The sequence below is a fragment of the Oryctolagus cuniculus genome, chromosome 7, assembly GCF_051225735.1.
Source record: "Oryctolagus cuniculus isolate XC-2025 breed Fujian yellow rabbit chromosome 7, ASM5122573v1, whole genome shotgun sequence".
NCBI classification, from domain to species: domain Eukaryota; kingdom Metazoa; phylum Chordata; class Mammalia; order Lagomorpha; family Leporidae; genus Oryctolagus; species Oryctolagus cuniculus.
The window spans coordinates 109,892,790-109,914,544 of NC_142873.1; the positions used below are offsets into that span (position 1 = coordinate 109,892,790).

The following is a 21,755-nucleotide window of genomic DNA, read 5'->3' on the forward strand; positions in this document are numbered from 1 at the left end:
TACAGAGGCAGAGGCGGGGTGGGGAGAGAGAGAGAGAGAGGACTTCCATCCACTGGTTCACTCCCCAGATGGCCGCAATGGCTGGAGCTACTCTGATCAGGAGCCAGGAGCCAGGAGCTTCTTGGTCTCCCACATGGGTTCAGGGGCCCAAACACTTGGGCCATCTTCCACTGCTTTCTCAGGCCATAGCAGAGAGCTGGATCAGAAGTGGAGCAGCCGGGACTCGAACTGGCATGCATATGCGATGCCAGCGCTGTAAGTGGCAGCTTTACCCACTATACCAGCGCTGGCCCCTGGGAAAAACCAACTACTTGAAGGTATTAGAGAACATCCCTAAGCAGGAAGAAATTGGAGAGCTGCTTATCCTTGAAAGAAGGAACATAGATTATGAGCAAGGTTTGTTTTTATACTGTTTTTTAAAAATTCATTTTATCTATATATATTATTTGAGAGGCAAGGAGAGAAGAGACAGAGAGAGAGACAGACAGCGTTCCCATCTGCTGGATGCCTGCATGAGCTCATCAGCTGAGGTGGGGCCAAGAAGGAACCAGGAACTCAATGCAGGTCTCACGTGGCTGGCCAGGATCTAACTGCTTGCACCATTACTGTTGCCTCCCAGGGTGCACATAACAGGAGACTGGTAGTAGCAACAGAACCAGGACTTGAACCCAAGCACTCTGATAGGGAGTGCAGGTGTCCCAAGCAATGCTCACCCCATGTTGACAGTGTTTTGCCCAAAGGTAGCCCATGTGGTTTAGCGTGGGTAGTAGTCCAGCAGAAAGTTCCTGTTTTACTTGCTTGAAGAATATTAAGTTGAGAGTTTGGAATTACTAGACTAGCTAGAAAATAAAGGGAAAATCCTAGTGAAAGGGTATCCCAAAAATGTGATTATACACTGCCTACATCTTCGGCAGGAACCAGTATAAGCACTGGAGGTTCCATAAAACCTGGCAGATAACCAATAGCTAGAATGCTGAAAGAACTGAGCAGAAATTTCAGTTGCTTCCCATCACAAAAGAGACAAAATACATAGTTTGAATTTACTCAAGTTACATGCCAAAACAAAACTCAACACTGTCAAGAGTAAGAATTCAGAGTCTCTGTCATATCACGTAGTGTCCAGCATACAGTAAAATACCAGACTTGCAAAAAAATCAAGAAACTATAATTCATTGTTGAGAGAAAAACTATGTGTTGAAATTGACTTTAAGATTATACAGATTTTTAGAATTAACAAAGACATTAAAGAACTTAATATGGTTAAGGACTTAAAGATGAGAAAATTGTCACATTGAGAAAATACCTGGGGAATCTCAGGATATAAATAGAAACTTTTTAAGGAAATTTAAAAAGAAGCAAGTGGAAATTCTGCATCTGAAAAGTGTAATATATCTGAAATGAAAATATTATCTGAGCTTACTAGCAGTGAACTTGAAGAAAACACAAATAGAAATGATCTAATCAAAGGAAGAGATAGGGGGTGGGTAGGAAACAGACTCTTCATGAATTATGGGACAAAATCAAATGGTCTAATCTGTAATCAGTATTCCTAAAAATGGAATGAGAATATGGCAGAAAAAAATTTTTAGAGATAATGACTCCGAGGGCTGGCGCTGTGGCATAGTGGGTAAAGCCGCCACCTGCAGTGCCGGCATCCCATATGGAAGCTGGTTCGAGTCCTGGCTGCTCCACTTCTAATCTAGCTCTCTGCTATGGCCTGGGAAAGCAGTGAAAGATGGTGCAAATGCTTGGGCCCCTGCACTCTTGTGGGAGACCTGGAAGAAGCTTCTGGCTCCTGGCTTCAGATTAGCATAGCTCCAGCCATTGTGACCACCTAGGGAAAGAATCAGCAGATGGAAGACCTCTCTCTCCCTCTCTCTCTCTCTGCCTCTGCCTCTCTGTAGATTTGCCTTTCAAATAAATAAATACATCTTAAAAAAAAATAATGACTCCTAAATTTTTGTAATTTTGCTGAAAACAAAATTACAAATCCAAAAGCTCAATAAACTCCAATTACGGTTGAAAGTAAGTATGTGTTGGTACACACAAGTATTTATATGCCCTACACATATACTGTTAAGTGTCAAACTGATGAAAACTAAAAATGAAGGGAGAATAATCTTGAAATCAACCATGGAAAATTGGTACTTTATGTATTGGAAAAACTATGTAGTAAAAGCTAATTTCTTGTAAGAAATAAAGCCAGAAGGTAGTGGAATAATATTTTTAAAATGCTAAAAGAAAAACCTGTCAACTCAGAATTTTTGTCTAGAGAACCATCCTTCAAAAACAAAATAAGCTGAGAATATATCACCAGTAGACCTGCCTTGAAGAATGCTAAAAAGTTCTTTGGGTGGCTGGTATTGTGGTGGAGCCAGAAAAGCTGCTGCCTGCAACACCAGCATTCCATATGGACTTCAAGTCCAGGCTGTTCCACTTCTGATCCAGCTTCCTGCTAATGGCCTGGGAAAGTAACAGAAGATGGCCCAAGTGCTTGGACCCCTGCCACCCACATGGTGGGAGACCCAGAAGAAGGTCTTGTTCCTGGCTTCAGACCAGCCCATTTGAGGAACGAACCAGCAGATGGAAGATCTCTCTCTCTCTCTCTCTCTCTCTGTCTGTCTGTCTCTCTTTCTCTCTTTCCCCCTCTCTAACTCTGCTTTTCAAAAAAAAAAAAAAAAAAACACAAAGAAGGGAAGGAGAGATAATGAAAAGAGAAAGAAAGGAGGAAAGGGTAAAGTTATGATTCGTCAGTGATGAGCATGTAGAAAATCCCAAGTAATGTAGAAAAAATTATAATATACAAAGTTCAGCTATACTGAAATATTCTAGCAATATGCATCTAGAAATTGTAGTTTTGAGTGTTTCATAATTAAATGAAATATGTACATATTGTAATATGTACATAAATTGTAGTGGTGAAATATCTCTTCTGAAACTAGTTGATATTTTGCAGTTGATGGGAGCTATGTTTTTCATTTTTGCAAAAAGGAATTTCAAATATTGTATGTTGACATAGCATTTGAGGTATCATTTTGAAATCATAGATTTTTAAAATATACATATTAGAGATAGAAGTTTGTATGTTGTATGTGTGTTCTAGCTCTGTCTACAAGACTGCCTGTAAGCAATGACATAAGTAGCAATGAACACGTATAGTGCCTACATTTTGATTTCCGAATACTAAAAAGTATCAGGTCTCATTGGAGAAAAAGCTGATTCTAAGACTGTATGGAGAATCTTTTTGTGATGGTAAGTAAGAAAGTGCTCAAAGAATTATCAGTGTATCAGCGTGAAGGGTAGATGGGCATGTTGCTTAACCTGGGATAGTTAAATATCAAAATGAATAATGACAGGAATCGCTTAAAGTGCATGTTACTATAATGTAGAGAGAAGGCTCTTGCTTGTAGAATGCTAACTATATAAGGAATGGTAGAAAATTACCAATTGCTCTTTATATGTAAAATTTTTATGTATTGCATTGGAGATGACTGGCAAGTAACATCTTAATGCTCAAACTCATATCAATACAGCAATATATCAACATCATATGTTTCAAGTTATACCGTTGAAAAGATACATCATTTTGGTTGTACTTATGCCCCCCCCAAAAAAGCATTAGCTGATCAAAGTTATAAACCCAAGTTGAGGGTTAGTCCACAAAAAATAGAAATTAAAATGCCCATGCTCTTGAAAAATGTCAAAGTCAAAGAACCAAAGAAAGGTTGAGGAATTGTTTGTTCTACATTGAAGGAGACTAAAGAGATGGGACAATTCAGTGCAATGAATGATCCAAGATTGGTCCTAGACTTGGAGGGAAATGAACTGTTAGGATCATTATCAGGATAAGTGATAAGATTTAAATATGAAGTATTGATCAGCGATACATTTTTTTCAGATTTATTTATTTGTTTGAAAGTCAGAATTACAGAGAGAAAGAGAGAGGGAGAGATCTTCCATCTACTGGTTCACTTCCCAGATGACCACAGCGGCCAGGACTGGACCGGACTGAAGCAAAGAGCCAGGAGCTTCATCTAGGTTTCCCATGTGGGTGCAGGGGTCCAGACACATGGACCATCTCCCACTGTTTTCCCAGGCATGTTAACAGGGATCTGGGTGCCAGCGCTATGGTGTAGCAGGTTTAAGCCGCCACCTGCAGTGCTGGCATCCCATATGGGCACCAGTTCAAGTCCTGGCTGCTCCACTTCCAATCCAGCTCCCTGCTAATGTGCCTGGAGAAGCAGTAGAAGATAGCTCAAGTCCTTGGGCCCCTGCACCCATGTGGGAGACCAGGAAGAAGCTCCTGGTTCTTGGCTTCGTACTGTCCCAGCTCCAGCCATCGCAGCCATTTGGGGAGTCAACCAGTGGATGGAAGACCTTTCTTTCTCTCTGCCTCTGCCTCTGCCTCTGCCTCTGCCTCTGCCTCTGCCTCTCCCTCTCTGTAACTCCATCTTTCAAGTAAAATAAATAAATAAGTCTTTAAGAAGAAAAACCAGCTAGATTGGAAGTGGCACAGCCAGAACTCAAACCAGCACCTATAGTGGCTTAACCTGATACACCACAGCACCAACCCTCAATGATATATTTTTTAGTTTTGATATTTATATTTGTATATGTTCTTGTTTTTGTAAAAACACATGGAAAATTGATAAGTAATATTTCTCAACTTATTCTCAGTGCTTCAGAAATATGCATATATGAATATAATAAATGCATATATGTATGTGTGTAGAAAGAATGAGAGGCATGGAAAGCCAAGACACTGTGGCAAAAAAAAAATGACCTAAATGAAAGATCTCTGTGCTTGAGATCCCAGTGGAAAGAACAGGCCATCAAAGAAGGAGGTACCTTTCTCTGAAGGGAGGAGAGAACTTCCACTTTGATTATGGCCTTGTCTAAATAAGGTCAGAGTTTATGAACTCAAGAGGCTTCCATAGCCTTGGCAGCTCATGACAAGAGCCTTGGGTGATTACTGACGTCATAAATAAGAGTGCCAATTGTTAAATCAACCACGGGAGTCACTGTACACTTACTCCCCATGTAGGATCTTTGTCCTTAATGTGTTGTACTATGAGAATTAACGGTATAACTAGTACTCAAACAGTACTTTATACTTTGTGTATCTGTGTGGGTGTAGTCAGGTGAAATCTTTACTTAGTATATACTAAGTTGATCTTCTGTATATAAAGATAATTGAAAATGAATCTTAATGAAGAATGGGATGGGAGAGGGAATGGGAGATGGGATGGTTGCAGGTGGTGGGGAGGTTATGGGGGAAAAAGCCTCTATAATCCAAAAGTTATACTTTTGAAATGTATATTTTTAAATAAAAGTTGAAAAAAATAAAAAAGAAGAAAGAAAGAATAAGAAAGTTTACTCCACAAAATGTAAACTAGCAGTAAATCTGGTTAAAAGATAACAAGAGTTCTTATTCTTGAACTTTTGAAGAAATTTTTTAGATTTGTTTATTTGAAAGGCAGAGATTTACATAGAGACAGAGAGAGAGATATCTTCTGTCTGCTGGTTCATTCTCCAGATGGCTGCAGTGGCCGGAGCTGGGCCAGTCCAAAGCCAGGAGCTTCTTCCTGGTCTCCCACGTGGGTGCAGGGGCCCAAGGACTTGGGGCATCTTCTGCTGCTTTCACAGGCACAATAGCTGCAGGGAGCTGAATGGAAGTGGAGCAGCCAGGACATGAACCAGTGCCCACTGGGGATGCTTGTGTTGCAGGTGGTCACTTTATTGCTTTACCTGCTACACCACAACACTGGCCCCTCTTCAACTTTTTAAAAGCTTATATTGAAATTTAAAGTTATCCAAAAAATTAATGGAAGAGTTAAACAGATGAAGAGGGAATTAGAGAACTGAAAGATAAATCTGAAGAAATTACCCAAAATAAAGTATAGAGAACAATGATACAAAGAAGATATTTAGAGACATAGATAAAAGGTTGAAAAAAGTCTAAAATTGTTTCTTAAACCCATTATTCCCAAGTCTTTAATTCTGTAAGTATTTCAGTGGTGTAATATTTATTTCAAAATTGCCATAAGGGATATTTATTGCTCAGTTTAAGACTTAATAGGTGTCCTATATATAGGACTGTGGGACATAATAGGTCGATGGAGTCTCAGGTAGAATGCAGGAGAGACAATATTTGAAGATATGGCTTAGATTTTTTTGAGAACTGACTAATAAGACACAGATCAACATAAGGCACTATGTTAGAGGTTAGACTGGTTTAATATGACATTTTTCAAGGACCTATATTTAAGCTACCTTCAATATGATTGATGGAAATAGATTTTTAAAAATCTTATCTAAGAATTTCAAACCAAAATTATTTATCATAAGTATATAAAAATTGATGCATCGTAAAAAATTGAAGGAAGTAAATGTACAATTTGTGAATTTAAGACTAATGTTTTAAGTGATAAATGCAGTTAATCAAGTAAATCATTAATTTATTTAACATGCATGTGCCGATCACTTGTGCCAGCTGTGGGAATTCAAAATGAGCTGATGATAAACCTTCTAGGAATTTCAGTTTTAATGGAAGAGATCAACAAACATTTTAGAACTTAAAACCCATCAGCTAACAGACAAGATATAAATTCCTTGATTGGGAGGAAAAGCATCAAAAAGTTATTTTAGCATGATTAATAAAGAGGTCATATATAAGTGCTACTGATTTACAGTGGAAGGATTCTTGGTGCATACTGGACTTTGACTAGGGAAACTTCTTATAGATGATTATGTTGGAGTCTCATAGGGTGAATATCAATATTAGTCTTTTGGGGGTCATTTTTATGTTGTAAGATGTAGTTCATATAGAAGAGTATATAAAATACCACCCTCTACCATTTTTAATTCTGATAGGGTTATTTGGACCCTTCCAGTAGAACTCTTAAGGAACGTACTTATGATCTTCCTTTATATGTACTGTATGCACTGATTTCAAATTATTTTGTACCACAGTACACTTAACACACAATAAATGACGCACATTTTGTCAGAATATAATAGTAATAAATATTAATGTTCATATTTGAGAATATGAGTTAGTAAAGTGGTCTTATGACATTTCTCATTTGTTCAAACTAAAGAGCATTTGACTTACATCCATTTATCTTCTGGGGTAAATATTCCCAAATATATCTGTTTGGCTTCTGTAAGAACTCTTGGCTGATTATTTGTTAATCTTTTTATAAGGACAGCTTTGACACCATAAACACATTGTCCAATAATTGGTAAAAGTTTTGGCCAGTTTTGCCATGAAGAAAAACAAGATTTGAATTTCGTTTAGGTACTCCTACACAATAACCATACTTCTACAGCAATGGAGTGCTGTTCCTTACACTTACCCATGCTGTGGTAGATATTTTTGTGTGACCATGAGAAGTTTTGAACACACAGGAATGTAGGCTTAAATGAAAAAGAGAATGCAGAAAGGAGACACACACACATACATGTATATGTATAAATATAAATTCTTCTCCCTTCTTTGCTCATTCCTGTGCATAGAATGGAAAATAAATTTCACATACCTCAATTTGCACATAAGGAATCACATGGGATGTGAATTTGTTACCTTTTGTCAAAAGATTTTTAAGCATCTCATGCACATAATAATCCTCTAAACACTCTTGTGAAGTTGGTAGCTGGTGATATTAGCGTCTCTTACAGTGAAGAGTAAATGGAAACACTGATATACTAAGTGATATTTTTATCTCCCACTCAGAAATTTGTTGCTACTTTGCAGGCCAGTATTACTATAAACATTATGAAGCTTAGGGAGATTATGTGCTTTGCCCAACCTTACGGAAGAATTTGGCATAGCATCAAGGCTCCCTGAGTCTTATCTGCTTTACTAAGTTTATTCTTCAACTCCACTCCCACCTTCATCCCTACGATTTAAAATCATCTGTAATCTACTGTTTTAAAAGGCCTACAAGGGAACCTGAAATCATTTGTGAGTTTCTGAGATGGGTGTTCTTGGTTCTTGATTAAGAATCATAAATAGCTTTCCCACCTAGAATAATTTTTTAAATATTATAACTGGTGTTAGTAACAGTTTGTAATAAAATTTACCCTCTCAGTCTGTTCTGATGAGTCAAGAATCCTGTTCAAGATACTACCACATATTAAGCTAAATAAAATCAGAAAAAATTGTCATAGAGAATAATATAGTCACTTCTACAAACATTTTTACTTTGTCCTGTTGATATAAAATTGCATATCAGGTATTTTTATCTTTTTAAAACTAAAAAATAATTGACATAGCAATCAGAATTTTGATCCCAGTGAACCTTATCTTGGTATACCTATATAATATATAACATTTAAATTATGACCATAAGTAGAAATTTGAGTAACTGAAAATGAAAAGTCACAGAGGTAAAAGGTTATCCGTAAGAAGGTAACTAAAATACAATAGATAAATATCCATTTAAAAATTATTTGACTTAAAATTATGCTAAAATATACACAAGATAAAATTAACCATTTTAACTATTTTTAAGCAGAATTCACTGTCATTAAATACCTTCAAATTGTTCTGTAATCTTCACTACCATCTGTCTCCAGAACATTTTTGTCCTTGTAAAACTAAAACTGTGCCCATTAAACAATAGTTTCTGATTCTTCCTTCTGGCCCCTGGCAACCACCATTACATTTTCTGCCTCTATGAATTTGACTACTCTTGTATGAATAGAATCATACAGTATTTATCCTTTTATAATTGGCTTGTTTTTTTAAAAAAGATTTATTTATTTGAAAGGCAGAGTTACAGAGAGGTGGTGGTGGTGGGGTCATCCATCCACCATCCACTGGTTCACTCCCCAGATGGCTGCAACACCTGGAGCTATGCTGATCCGAAGCCAGGAGGCAGGAGCTTCTTCTGGGGTCTCTCACATGGGTGCAGAGGCTCAAGGATTTGAGCCATCTTCTGCTGCTTTCCCATGCCATAACAGAGAGCTGGGTTGGAAGCAGAGCAGCCAGAACTCGAACCGGTGCCCATTTGGGATGCTGGCACTGCAGGCGGTGGCCTTAGCCACTACGCCACAGCACCAGTCCCATAATTGGTTTATTTTACTTAGCATAATATTTTCAAAGTTCATCTGTGTTGTAGCATGTGTCAGATTGCCTTCCTTTTTGAGGCTGAAAAATACTCAATTGTATGTGTATACCACATTTTGTTCATCCCTTTATCTGTCAGTGGACACCTGGGTTGCTTCTACCTTTTGGCTGTTGTGAACGGTGCTTCTGTGAACAATGGTGTATACATATGTTCATGTCCCAGCTTTCATTTCTTTTGGAAAGAATTATTGTTGGATCATAAGACAAATCTATTTTTAATTCTTTGAAGAACTGCCATGCTGTTTTCCATAGCTGCTGTACCATTTTACTTTCCCACTAGCAGTGCACAGGTGTTCTAATTTCTTCCTGCCAATACTAATTATTTTCTGCTGTTGTTTTCCTAGTAGTCATCCTAGTGGATGGGAAGTGGTGTCTCATCATACTTCTGTTTGCATTTCCCTGATGATAGATTGTGTGAGCATCTTTTGTTGAGCTTCTTGGCCATTAATATGTCTTTGGAGAAATGTATGTTCAAGTCTTTTGCCCATTTTTGTGTGCCCATTTTTTTTTTTAAAGATTTATTTATTTACTTGAAAGTCAGTTACAGAGAGAGGAGGAGAGGCAGAGAGAGAGGTCTTCCATCCACTAGTTCACTCCCCAGTTGACTACAATGGCTGGAGCTGTGCCAATCCGAAGCCAGAAGCCAGGAGCTTCTTCTGGGACTCCCACATGGGTGCACGGGCCCAAGGACTTGGACCATCTTCTACTGCTTACCCAGGCCATGGCAGAGAGCTGGATCAGAAGTGGATCACCCAGGACTCAAACCGGTGCCCATATGGGATGCTGGCACTGCAGACAGCAGCTTTATTCGCTACACCACAGCGCCAGCCCTTGTGTGCCCATTTTTAAAATATAGTAGTCACAAGAGCCACTTAACTTTACAGAACTACCAAGAGTCAGTTGTAACTTTACAGAAGTATTAGGTATTTCTTTTAATTATTAAGTGATACTTGTAGCAGAAAAAGTAGAAATTGTAAGGAAATACCCAGTATGTCTAGTCAAGTTTTGCTTGTTTATTTATGTGTTTCATCCATCCCTTCCTATCCCTATTAAAATCATCCTAATCCATTTAGCATTATCTCTTGCTTGTAGTACAGATTCTTCATGGGCAAGAGGGTGCTGTGCATATAGAAAGTCTTAATTTAAAAACTGCTAACTTGGCAGTGGACCCAGTTCTAACGGAATGATAAGAATAAATGGTCAGGGCCAGCGTTGTGGAGTAACAGGTAAGCTGCTGCCTGCAATGCCAGTATCTCATATGGGCACTGGTTTATATCCTGACTTTTCCACTTCTGATCCACCTCCCTGCTAATGTGCCTGGGAAAGCAGCAGAAGAGGGTCCAAATGCTTGGGCCCCTGCACTCACAAGGGAAACCTGGGTGAAGTTCCTGGCCCAGCCCCAGCTGTTGTGGCCATTTGGGAGTGAACCAGAAGGTGAAAGATCTCTCTCCCTCTTTCCCTTTCTCTCTCTGTAACTATTTTAAAAAAGCCATAGATTCTTCTAATATTTTTTTTTTAATTTTTTGACAGGCAGAGTGGACAGTAGAGAGAGAGACAGAGAGAAAGGTCTTCCTTTTGGCCGTTGGTTCACCCTCCAATGGCCGCCACGGCCGGCGCGCTGTGACCAGCGCACCGTGCTGATCCGAAGCTAGGAGCCAGGTGCTTCTCCTGGTCTCCCATGGGGTGCAGGGCCCAAGTACTTGGGCCATCCTCCACTGCACTCCCGGGCCACAGCAGAGAGCTGGCCTGGAAGAGGGACAACCGGGACAGAATCCGGCGCCCTGACCGGGACTAGAACCCGGTGTGCTGGCGCCGCAAGGCAGAGGATTAGCCTAGTGAACCACGGTGCCGGCCCAGATTCTTCTAATATGTTTACACTTCTTTAATTCCCTTCCCCTCAGTTTAACAAAGGTTTTCATTTTAAAGATTTATTTATCTGAAATGCAGAGTTACAGAGAAAGACAGAGACAGAGAGAATCTTCCATCTGCTGGTTCACTCCCCAAATGACCACAATGGCTGAAGCTGAGCCAGTGAAACCAGGGGTCAAAAACTACATCCAGGTCTCCCACCTGGATGCAGGAACCCAAATAATTGAACCATCTTCCACTGCTTTCCCAGGCATATTAGCAGAAAACTGGATCAAAAGTAGAGCAACCAGACTTGAACTAGTACCCTTACTAGATGCTGGTGTTGCAGGTAGCAGCTTAATCCACTGCCCCACAACACTGGCCCCTTAACAGAGATTTATGCACATTGACCTGAGCTCTTAGTTTTTCTCCCTCAAGATGTATGACTATAGGCAAATTGTACATACTCTTTTCCCTACTAGCTGAACTAAGTGATTTCTTCTAGTTCTATTAAATCTTTTTAGGATTCTTACAAATACTTCCAGCTGTTGGTTATAAATTGTCTGAATTATCTGAATACTACATCAGTGTTACCCTTAACAAATCATGTTTTTAGTTTCTTACCAAAATTTACTTTTCTGTTTACTTTTATATTTCCTTGGGCTTCTTAGATCAACATAGGACCTAATCTGGAAACCTTTTAAATCCAAGCATTTAGTTACTTTCTGTAAGAATTAACCACCAATAATAAAGCAATAATATTTTTTAAAGATTTATTTACTTATTTATTATTTATATGGGATGCAGACACAGTAGGTGGCAGCTTTACCTGCTATGCCACAGCCCCAACCTCAAAGCAATAATATTTTGAACAGTTAATATCAGGATGAATTTTGTGTTCTTCTAAAAGATAGTATTTCTGGGGCCAGCGCTGTGGCTCAGTGGGTTAACACCCTGGCCTGAAGCGCCGGCATCCCATCTGGACACCAGTTCAAGACCCGGCTGCTCCTCTTCTGATCCAGCTCTCTGCTATGGCCTGGGAAAGCAGTGGAGGGTGGCCCAAGTCCTTGGCCCCTGCACCCACGTGGGAGACCAGGAAGAAGCTCCTTGCTCCTGTCTTCAGATCAGCGCAGCTCTGGCCGTTGCAGCCATCTGAGGAGTGAACCATCGGATAGAAGACCTCTCTCTCTCTCTCTCTCTCTCTCTGCCTCTCCTCTCTCTGTGAAACTCTGACTTTCAAATAAATAAATAAGTCTTTAAAAAAAAATAAAAGATAGTATTGCATCTTTACAGCATTTAAAAACAGGATAAAAAATGTTCTGCTATGTAATTTTATTTTTTTATTTCTAACTTTTAAGTATTATAAATGTCAGACATATCATGTTTCCAAATAGGGCAATATATTCTAAAGCTAAATATAAATAATTTTCAAAGTTATCTGTCTTTTTGTTTTTAGCATCAACATAGGAGTTTCTAATGAAGTTTTAGTCTTTTTTTTAAAATTTATTTGAAAAGCGGAGTTTAGAGAACAAGAATAAGAGAGAGAGAGAGAGAGAGAGAGAGAGAGATCGATCCTCTGTCTGCTGGTTCACTCCCCAAATGACCACAATGGTCAGAGCTGGTCCAATAGGAAGCCAGGAGCCAGGAGCTTCTTCTGGGTCTCCCAAGTGGGTACAAGGATTGAAGCACTTGTACCATCTTCTGCTGCTCTCCCAGGTGTATTAGCTGGGAGTTGGATTGGAAGTGGAGCATCCGGGACTCAAACCAGTGTCCATATGGGATATGGGATTGTGGTGTGGCGGGTGGCAGCTCTACCCGCTATGCCACAACACTGACCCCCACAGTTCAAGGCTTAGTTTCGCCATCTTAGAAAGACATAGAAAGTGATGGAAAAATATATAACCTAATGTAGAACAAAACAAGTAGGCATTAACCTCATCTCAGGACTCAATAATTGTGTTCCTTTCATTACATCGAATTATCGTTTTATTTCTTTTAAAAACATTTTTTAATTCTAAATTTTGGGTTAACATGTAATACTTGTACATTTTAAGGGGTGCAATGCAGCTTTACAATACATATACATAGCTTAAACCAAACATACTAGGCAACCAACCTTCCCATTTGCTTATCTTTTCTTTGTATTTGCATCCTGCCAGCTCCTCTTTTCATCATTGTGAGCTGTAGTCACCCCATTGTACTGTGGAACACCAAGATCTGTTAGGTTTACCTTACTGTGTTTTAGTATCCATTATCCAGCTTCCCTGCTGTTGCCCTCTGCCCTACCCTCCATAGCCTCTGGTAAACAGTATTGTAAATTTCAATTGAAATATATATATGTATATATAACTTCCGATAGAATGAGAGAAAATATTTGCAAACTTCTCATTTGATGAAAGATTTATACTCAGAATACGTAGGAAATGAGAAGACTCAACAGCAGATAGCAACCAATCTAGTTAGGAAATGGGCAGAAGATCCAGACGGACATTGCCCAGAAGAAAAGATACAATTGGTTAACAAATACGTGAAAAAATGCACAGTATTGCCAGCTGTGGAGGAAGTGTAGGTCAAAACCACAGTGATGTATCATCTTACTTCAGTTAGAGTGGCTGTTATCAAAAAGACAACATAGCAGATGCTGGTGAGGATGTAGAGAAAAGGGAACTCTTACACCCTGTTGGTGGGAATACAAATTAGTATAGTCATTATAAAGAACAGTATAGAGATTCCTCAAAAAAAAACTAAAAATAGATCTGTATGGCCCAGCTATCCACTTGGGTATGTATCTAAAGAAAATGAAATCAGCATATGGAAGAAATACCTAAATTCCTATATTCATTCCAGCAGTATTCACTATAGCCAAGATACAGAGCCAAGCTAGGTACACATCAGTGAATGAATGAGTAAAGCAAATGTGGTATGTACACACAGTGGAGTATTATTAGGCCAAAGAAAATGAAATCTTGATATTTGCAGCAAAATGGATAGAACTGGAGTTCATCATGTTAAATGAATAAGGTAGAAAGAAAAATAAATACCACATGTTCTCTCATGTGGAAATTTAAAATAATATCTACAATTTTTATTCGTACCTCTGTTCACTTCATGCTTCATTGTGAATTCACATGTTGATTTTATGTAAAGTTCTGAAAGACAAAATTCTCTAAAGACTAATTTAAAAATGTAAGACTTATATAGCTATATTAAAATTAAGTAAATACTTTTTAGAGCGATAAGTTCTTTATTTAATGTTTATTGCTAGTGATTTTCATAAATTGACCATCTCTTCTTTTTTTTAATCCAGCATGTTATAAATCAGTAGTTATTTATAAAAAATTGTTTTCTAAGATTATGCAAATTTTGGTGGTGGTTTCTGTAATATAACCTTTTTAGTATCCTCTTTTGCACTATGCTCTCATCCTCTAATATTTTAAATAATTTCTGTTTTTCAGGGATAAGAAAGTACTTTTAATGCTAACTTTGTCACTGGTAAAACTAGTTTTAATTTATATTGACCTTTTTCTCCTTTGAACATTTAGTCTGCATTCAATAAAATGTTGATGACTGCTCTTTAGAAGACAGCTGTACGAAATAAAGTATTATAAATATTCAGCTTTCCTTTCTAAGCATTGTCACCAACAGCTGGGCATCCAGTTTAGCAGAACAGATTTTACACAGAGAAAGCCTGGCATGTTCCTGATTCAGTTTAGTGAAGGAAACAAAAAATAGTTTCTTATGGATTGGGGACTTATAAAGACATGGAGCATCTGTTCCTCAGTTAAGTCATAGGCTGGTTGCACTGAATCATGTTTAAAGCTACAATAATGTACGAAACTTTTTTCATGTTGCTCATACCTTAAACACCTAGTCCATTATTTCTGCAAATAATCGACTTTCAACATCTCCATTGAAGGTATGTAAATTATTTTACTCTTAAGTATAGTTTTTATTAGTGTTATTATAAAGCAGACAAATATACTAGTTTTTTACTTAGACTTCAAATAATATGACTTTAGTGTTTAAGATGTATTGTTGTCCATCCACATATGTAGAACAACATATACCAAAAAAAGATCCACTTATAATTATTCCATTTTGATATGAAGTGTTTTACTACAAAAAACAAGGCTACCATCGTAAATAATTGCATTCTTATGATATTCTGGTTTAATAAATAGGGTAAAAATTAGTTGGCAAAAGTTGCTTAAAATTTTTATTTGTATACCTTACCCTTAAATATTAAGTATTAAATATTAAGTATTTGACTTAAAGAATGTCAAATTTAAGATTCTTTTTTAATGTTTTGTTTACAGTGTTAGAAGATCACTGAAGCTGGAAGCAAATGTAAGTATTCATCTAGGAGTTTGTAATTACATGATAAAATTGTTTTTAATATTTTCTAATATAAAAATTATCAGAAAACAATATGACATGTTACACCATTTTCTGCACATAAAACTTTTGTTTGTTTTGCTTCATAAAACAGTTTTTGTAATCTATTGTGTGGACATTTGTAGCTAGCTTGAGATGTTTGCTTAAGCAGATTATTTAGAAATCTTAATGAAATAATTTAGTAGAAATTAGTAGAAAAAAAATCTGCACCTTAAATATATAAGAAACACACATGGAACTATGGTGATACTTTAATCTGCTTAATATAATCTGTTAACATGAAATAAAAACATTATAAGCATTTTTATATTAAAATGTAATCACCTACCTCAGCTATGCTGGCATGGATTAGACAACAAAATACTAACATCATAAAAAATTTTACCGTGGTTATCACAGTACAGTAAAATTGTGTTGTTGCTATTACTTTTTGTAAATCTAGTTATAGCACATTCCCAACGCCAGCATATCTTGGCATATGTTAGTTTATTATATTTTCACATTAAGTAAGGATCTGGATACAAACACTAATACTAAGATACTTATGACCTCAGGAAGCTTAACTGCAAGTATATTGGTGAGAAAGTAAATTAAAACAAATAGCTAGTCAATAAATGGGCTTTTACAAAACCCCATGTGAAAATGCCATTTCAAGAGATGGGTTTTATATGGAATTTATCTTTGAAAAGCTCACTGGTATTTAACATAGCAGAAATTTACAATTTAAAAAACTTCCTAGATGCAGTTTTTAAAATTTTAAACAAAGGTGGCAAAATACTGCAATGACAGTAAAAAAAAATCATTAGCAGGGTAATTAGCAATTTGGAGTACCATTATCCAACTTGTTCTGTGAAGAATGCAGCTGTGACTATAATTCTGCATCTGTTTCTTTGGTCAAAATAGTGTTTTGGTAGGTGAGTAGTCCAGCTTAGAATGAAATACTGTTCTTTGCTGCCCCAAAGCTGTTCTCTGGGAGATAGTAACATTATTTGAGGGGAAGAGAATGACCATTTCAGAATCTAGTATCTTCATGGAGTTACAGTTGTAATCATGGCAGGCTTTCTATTTTTTTTTTTTCTCAAATGGAATATCCTGTATTAGAAAATCACAGTGTTATGTCTGGCCCAGTTCTGTGCCTTTAAACCAGTTGACTTAGCTTAGTACCACATAGCTACCACCAACCAGCTCAGAGCAGGTTCCCAGCATGCTAGCCAGGATTTTTATTCCATTTTCTTAGCTGTTTCTGATATTGTCAGCTGTTATATGCTTGCCTCTTAATCTGTTTATAGATCTGAATTTAGATCTGACAGCTTTTGTCCTATTCCAGTATTATTTGAGCTTTTCTCCTCTACATTTCTCTCATATTCACTTCCATCCACCCTACTATCTAACACATCCAACCTAGTAACAGCCTGGCTCCCAGTTATTTTCCCATATGGCCTGTGATCCCACTGAGGTTGCCTTACCCCATCCGAAAGAAAATTAGCATTCAAAACATATACCTATAATTCTAGGAGTACTTAATTGTTGTAAAGCAATAAACTAGTCAAAACTTTGATCATTTTACCTTACAAATATGATGCTAAGGGAAGGAAGCTGGGGTCCAAGGAAGGGAGATGACCTTCTTAATGCCTGTTGGTTCAAGTGGAGTCTGTTTATCCTAAGCTAAGCCCCTGCTATGTCATCTCCCAAAGGTATTCGGAACTCCTGACTTCCAGTGTTCCCAAGGCAGCTACAGATCTTCATGGAGGTTAATGTTCCATGATGTTTTGGTGAGGCTACAAAAATAATTTTCTCATGACTCTCTTAATGGGAGAAGCTAGAGATGGATCATCCCTGTTTCTTTCCTATAATGTAGATATTAGACACTGCAAGGACCACTATATGCTGGACTTCCCAGAGCTGGATGTTCTAAGGAAATGAAGAAGGTTCCCATTTGACATCACCTATAATATTTGGATTTTTTGAGTTATTGCCCTGAAAGTACTATTTCCACATGAATTTTCAGCAGTGAGGATAATTTATTACAAACTGTTGCCCATGCCAGTCCAGATGAATTTATATGGTTATTTGGCATCTTGGCCACAAACCTAACGTAACCCAGTCTCTTTCAGGCCACCTCAGAGAGGGAATAGAAGAAGCAGATGCTACAGATGGGATGGGAAGGAGCATTCTTCTTAGAAAGTCCAACTCAGTACACATGCTCTAGAAGGAGTGGTGGTATGGGTTTCCAGGAAGATTTGCTAATTTGTTTTTTTTTTTTTACATTATTTTAAAGATTTGTTTATTTGAAAGGCAGAGTTACAGTGTGTAATGGGGTGGGGCAGGAGAGGTCTTCCATCTACTGGTTCACTCCTTCAGTGGCCACAATGGCTAGAGCTAGATCAGGCCAAAGCCAGGAGCTTCTTCCCAGTCTGCCACGTGGGTGCGGGGACCCAAGCACTTGGACCATCTTCTGCTTTCTCAGGCCATAGCAGGGAGCTGGATCTGAAGGAGAGCAGCCAGGACCTAAACTGGTACCCATATGGGATGCTGGCACTGAAGGCAATGGCTTTACCTGCTATGCCACAATGTTGGCTCCTGGATTTGCTAATTTGTACTTAGATGCCTAGTCTAGATTACTTCATTACTATTAGTAAAATACTCATGGTCTAGTCTAATTTCAGAACATTTCTATTACCATAAAAGGAAACCCCATACCTGGTAGCAGTTGGTCCTGGTTTCCTCCTACTCCTCTTCCCCCACCCCTGGCAATTACTAATACCCTTTCTGTCAAATAAGTACATCGGTTCTGGATGTTTCCTGTAAATGGAATTATGCAATTTGTGTCTTTTTGTTCCTGCCCTCTTTAATTTAATATAACATTTTTTTTTTTTTTTTTTTGACAGGCAGAGTGGACAGTGAGAGAGAGAGACAGAGAGAAAGGTCTTCCTTTGCCGTTTGTTCGCCCTCCAATGGCCGCCGCAGCCGGCGCGCTGCAGCCGGTGCACCACGCTGATCCGATGGCAGGAGCCAGGTGCTTCTCCTGGTCTCCCATGGGGTGCAGGGCCCAAGTACTTGGGCCATCCTCCTCTGCACTCCCTGGCCACAGCAGAGAGCTGGCCTGGAAGAGGGGCAACCGGGACAGAATCCGGTGCCCTGACCAGGACTAGAACCCGGTGTACCGGCGCCACAAGGCGGAGGATTAGCCTATTGAGCCACGGTGCCGGCCGTAATATAACATTTTCAGGGTTTCTCCATGTTGTAGCAAGTAACAGTACTTTGTTCCTTGTTTATGGATGAGTAATATTGCATTTTATGGATATACTTGCTACCTTTTAACTTATCCATTCCTCAGTTGAAGGACTTTTGAGTTATTTCCACTTTTTTTAAAAAAGATTTATTTATTTATTTGAAAGTCAGAACACAGAGAGAGAAGGAGAGGCAGAGAGAGAGAGAGGTCTTCCATCCATTGGTTCACTTTCCAACTGGCCGCAATGGCTGGAGCTGCACCGACGCGAACCCAGGAGCCAGGAGCCTCCTCCGGGTTTCCCACGCAAGTGCAGGGTCCTGAGGACCTGGGCCATCCTCCACTGCTTTTCCAGGCCACAGCAAGAGTTTGATTGGAAGCTGAGCAGTCAGGTCTCGAACCGGCACCCATATGGGATTCCAGCACTGCAGGCAGTGGCCTTATCCACTACGCCACAGTGCTGGCCCCTCCACTTATTGACTATTTAGAAAAATGCTGCTATGAACATTGTCGTACATGTTTTTATACAGTTTCTGTAGTTATATCCTTAGGAGCAGAATTACTGGGTCATATGAAAATTCCATGTTTAACTTTTTGAAAAACTACCAAGCTCTTTTCCCATAGCAGGGGCACCATTTTACATGTATGCCAAAACATTTGAGAGTTCCAGTGTCTCTATACACTTGACAACAAATGGCATTATCTGACTTTTTATTCTGTCTGTTCCACTGGTTATGAAGTATCCCATTATAGTTTTGATTTTTATTTCCTTGGTGACTAATCATGTTGAATAAATTTTCATGTGGTTATTGGCCATCTCTGTGTGTGTGTGTGTGTGTGTGTGTGTGTCTGTGTATATTTGAGATCTGTCTACCCAAATTCTTCTCTTGGTACTTTTTTAATTGGGTTGCCTTTTTGCTGTTGAGTTGTAAAAGTTCTTTGAAAACCATCACTTTATAAAACATAGTTTACAAATATGTTCTCCAGTTCTATGGGTCCTCTGTTCATATTCTTGATAGTGTCCCTTTGTACACAGAAAATTTTTAATTTTGATGAAGTTCAATTTTTTTCTTTGATTCCTAATCCTTTTGATGTCACATCTAAGAAAAGTAACATGAGGCATGGAAACAGAATTTTACCTGTGTTTTCTTTCTAAAATTTTTGTAGTGTTTGATCTACTTTGATTTAATTTATGTACATGGTACAAGCATTCATTTTTTTGCATGTAGATAGCCAATTGTCCCAGTTGTCCCATTTGTTGAAAAAGTAACAGACTGCTAGTGAATAGTCTTGGTACCATTGCTGTAAAAAAAATTGACCATAAATGTATGGATTTGTTTCTGAACTCTGATTGATTGCATTCACCTGTGTGTCTGTCTTCATGCCACTATCAACTGTTGGAATCCTAAAAGTTTTAATTATTGTAAATTTGAAATCAAGATGTATAAGTCAAAATTTGTTTTTTTTTTCAAGAATACTTTGGTTATGCTATATCCATTGCAGTTTCATATTAATTTTAGGATCAGCTAGTCAGTTTCTGGGGGTGGGCGAAGCAAATTAAAATTTCAACAGGGTTTATATCAAGTTTGTAGATCAGTCTGAGAGATATGTCAGTCTTAATAAAAATGTCTTCTAAACCATGAACATGAGACATATTTCTGTTTAATTAGATATTAATTTCTTCCAGTGTTTTATAGTTTTCAGTGTACAGGATTTGTACTTTTTTGGGCTAAATTTGTTAATAAGTATTTTAATCTTTTTGATTCTATAATAAATGGAATGGTTTTATAATATCATGTTTCTTTCGACCATTGCTAGTATACAGAAATGCAACTGATTTTTATATATGAATCATGTGTCCTACAACTTTGCTGAACATTTTTATTAGCTCTAATAATTTTTTAAAATAGGGTACTTAGGGTATTCTATACAAAAGATTATGTCATATACCAGTAGAGAGAATTTCACTTGAGAATTTCACTTCTTTTTGCAATCTGATGCCTTTTCTTTTTCTTGCTTGTAGCTCTGGCCAGAACCTCTAGAAAAATATTAACTAGAAGTGGCAAAAACAAGCATCCTTATCTTTTTCCTTATCTTAGGAGGAGAGCATCTAGCTTTTCACAATTTAATAAGTTAGCTATAGGTTTTTTACAGATAGCCTTTATCAGATTGAGCAAATTCTCTTCTATTGCTAGCCTGTTAAGTATTTTTTTAAAAAGATTTGTTTATTTATTTGAAAGGCAGAGTTATAAAGAGGCAGAGGCAAAGAAGAGATAGAGAGAGGGAGGTCGTCCATCTGCTGGTTCACTCCCCAGATGGCCGCAGTGGCCAGCGGCTGTGCCAGTCTGAGGCCAGAAGCCAGGAGCTTCTTCTGGGTCTCCCACATGGGTGCAGGGGCCCAAGGAGTTGGCCCATTTTCTACTGCTTTCCCAGGCCATAGCAGAGAGCTGGATTGGAAGTGGAGCAGCTAGAACTTGAACCAGTGTCCATGTGGTATGCTGGCACTGCAGGTGCCAGCTTTAGGCACTAAGCCACAGAGTGGTTTTTTTTTTTTTTTTTAACTATGAAAGGATATTGGTTTTATCAGATGCTTTTTTTGGATCTATTCAGATGATCATGTGTTTTCTTTATTCTCTTAATCTGTATGACACTAATTTTTGTATATTGAACCAACCTTGCATCTCTGGTATAAATTCAACTTGGTCATGATGTAAAATCCTTTTTATATGCCAATGGTTTCAATTTCCTAGAATTTTTGCATCTATATTCAAAAGTAATGTTGGTCTGTAATATTCTTTTGGTGTCTCTGATTCCAGTATCAGGGTAATACTAGCCTCAGAGAATGAATTGCCAAGCGTTCTCTCCTAATTTTTGAAAGAGTTTGAGAAGAATTGTTATCAACTCTTGTTTAAACATGAGTAAAATTTGCCAACTGTCTATTCCTGGGCTTTTTTTCTTGGAAATATTAACTCAATTTCTTACCATTGATCTATTCAGACTTTCTAGTTCTTTGTGATTCAGTCTTGGTAAATTGTATGTTTCTGGGAATTTGTCTATTTTATCTAGATTGTATAATTTATTAGCATACAATTGTTCATAATATCTCCTTATGATCGTTTTGTTTCTGTAAGTTCAGTAGTAACACCCCCT

At 38.0% G+C, this 21,755-nt stretch overlaps 1 protein-coding gene across 11 annotated transcripts in view; it reads left to right on the top strand.

The window, feature by feature from the left end:
• ITGB3BP (integrin subunit beta 3 binding protein) overlaps nt 1-21,755 on the top strand; it is a 79,835-nt gene that overhangs the window by 6,805 nt on the left and 51,275 nt on the right. For 9 of the 11 annotated variants that reach the window (XR_016210981.1, XM_089300535.1, XM_089300534.1 and 6 more), the window contains exon 2: nt 15,298-15,328. The exons of the other annotated variants lie outside the window; for them this stretch is intronic. Coding sequence is in view for 7 of the 9 variants with exons in the window: in XM_089300535.1 (XP_089156661.1) it covers nt 15,298-15,328 (31 nt within the window). In the remaining 2 variants the exon portion in view is untranslated. The remainder of the gene's footprint in view (nt 1-15,297; nt 15,329-21,755) is intronic. 11 annotated transcript variants of the gene reach the window in all.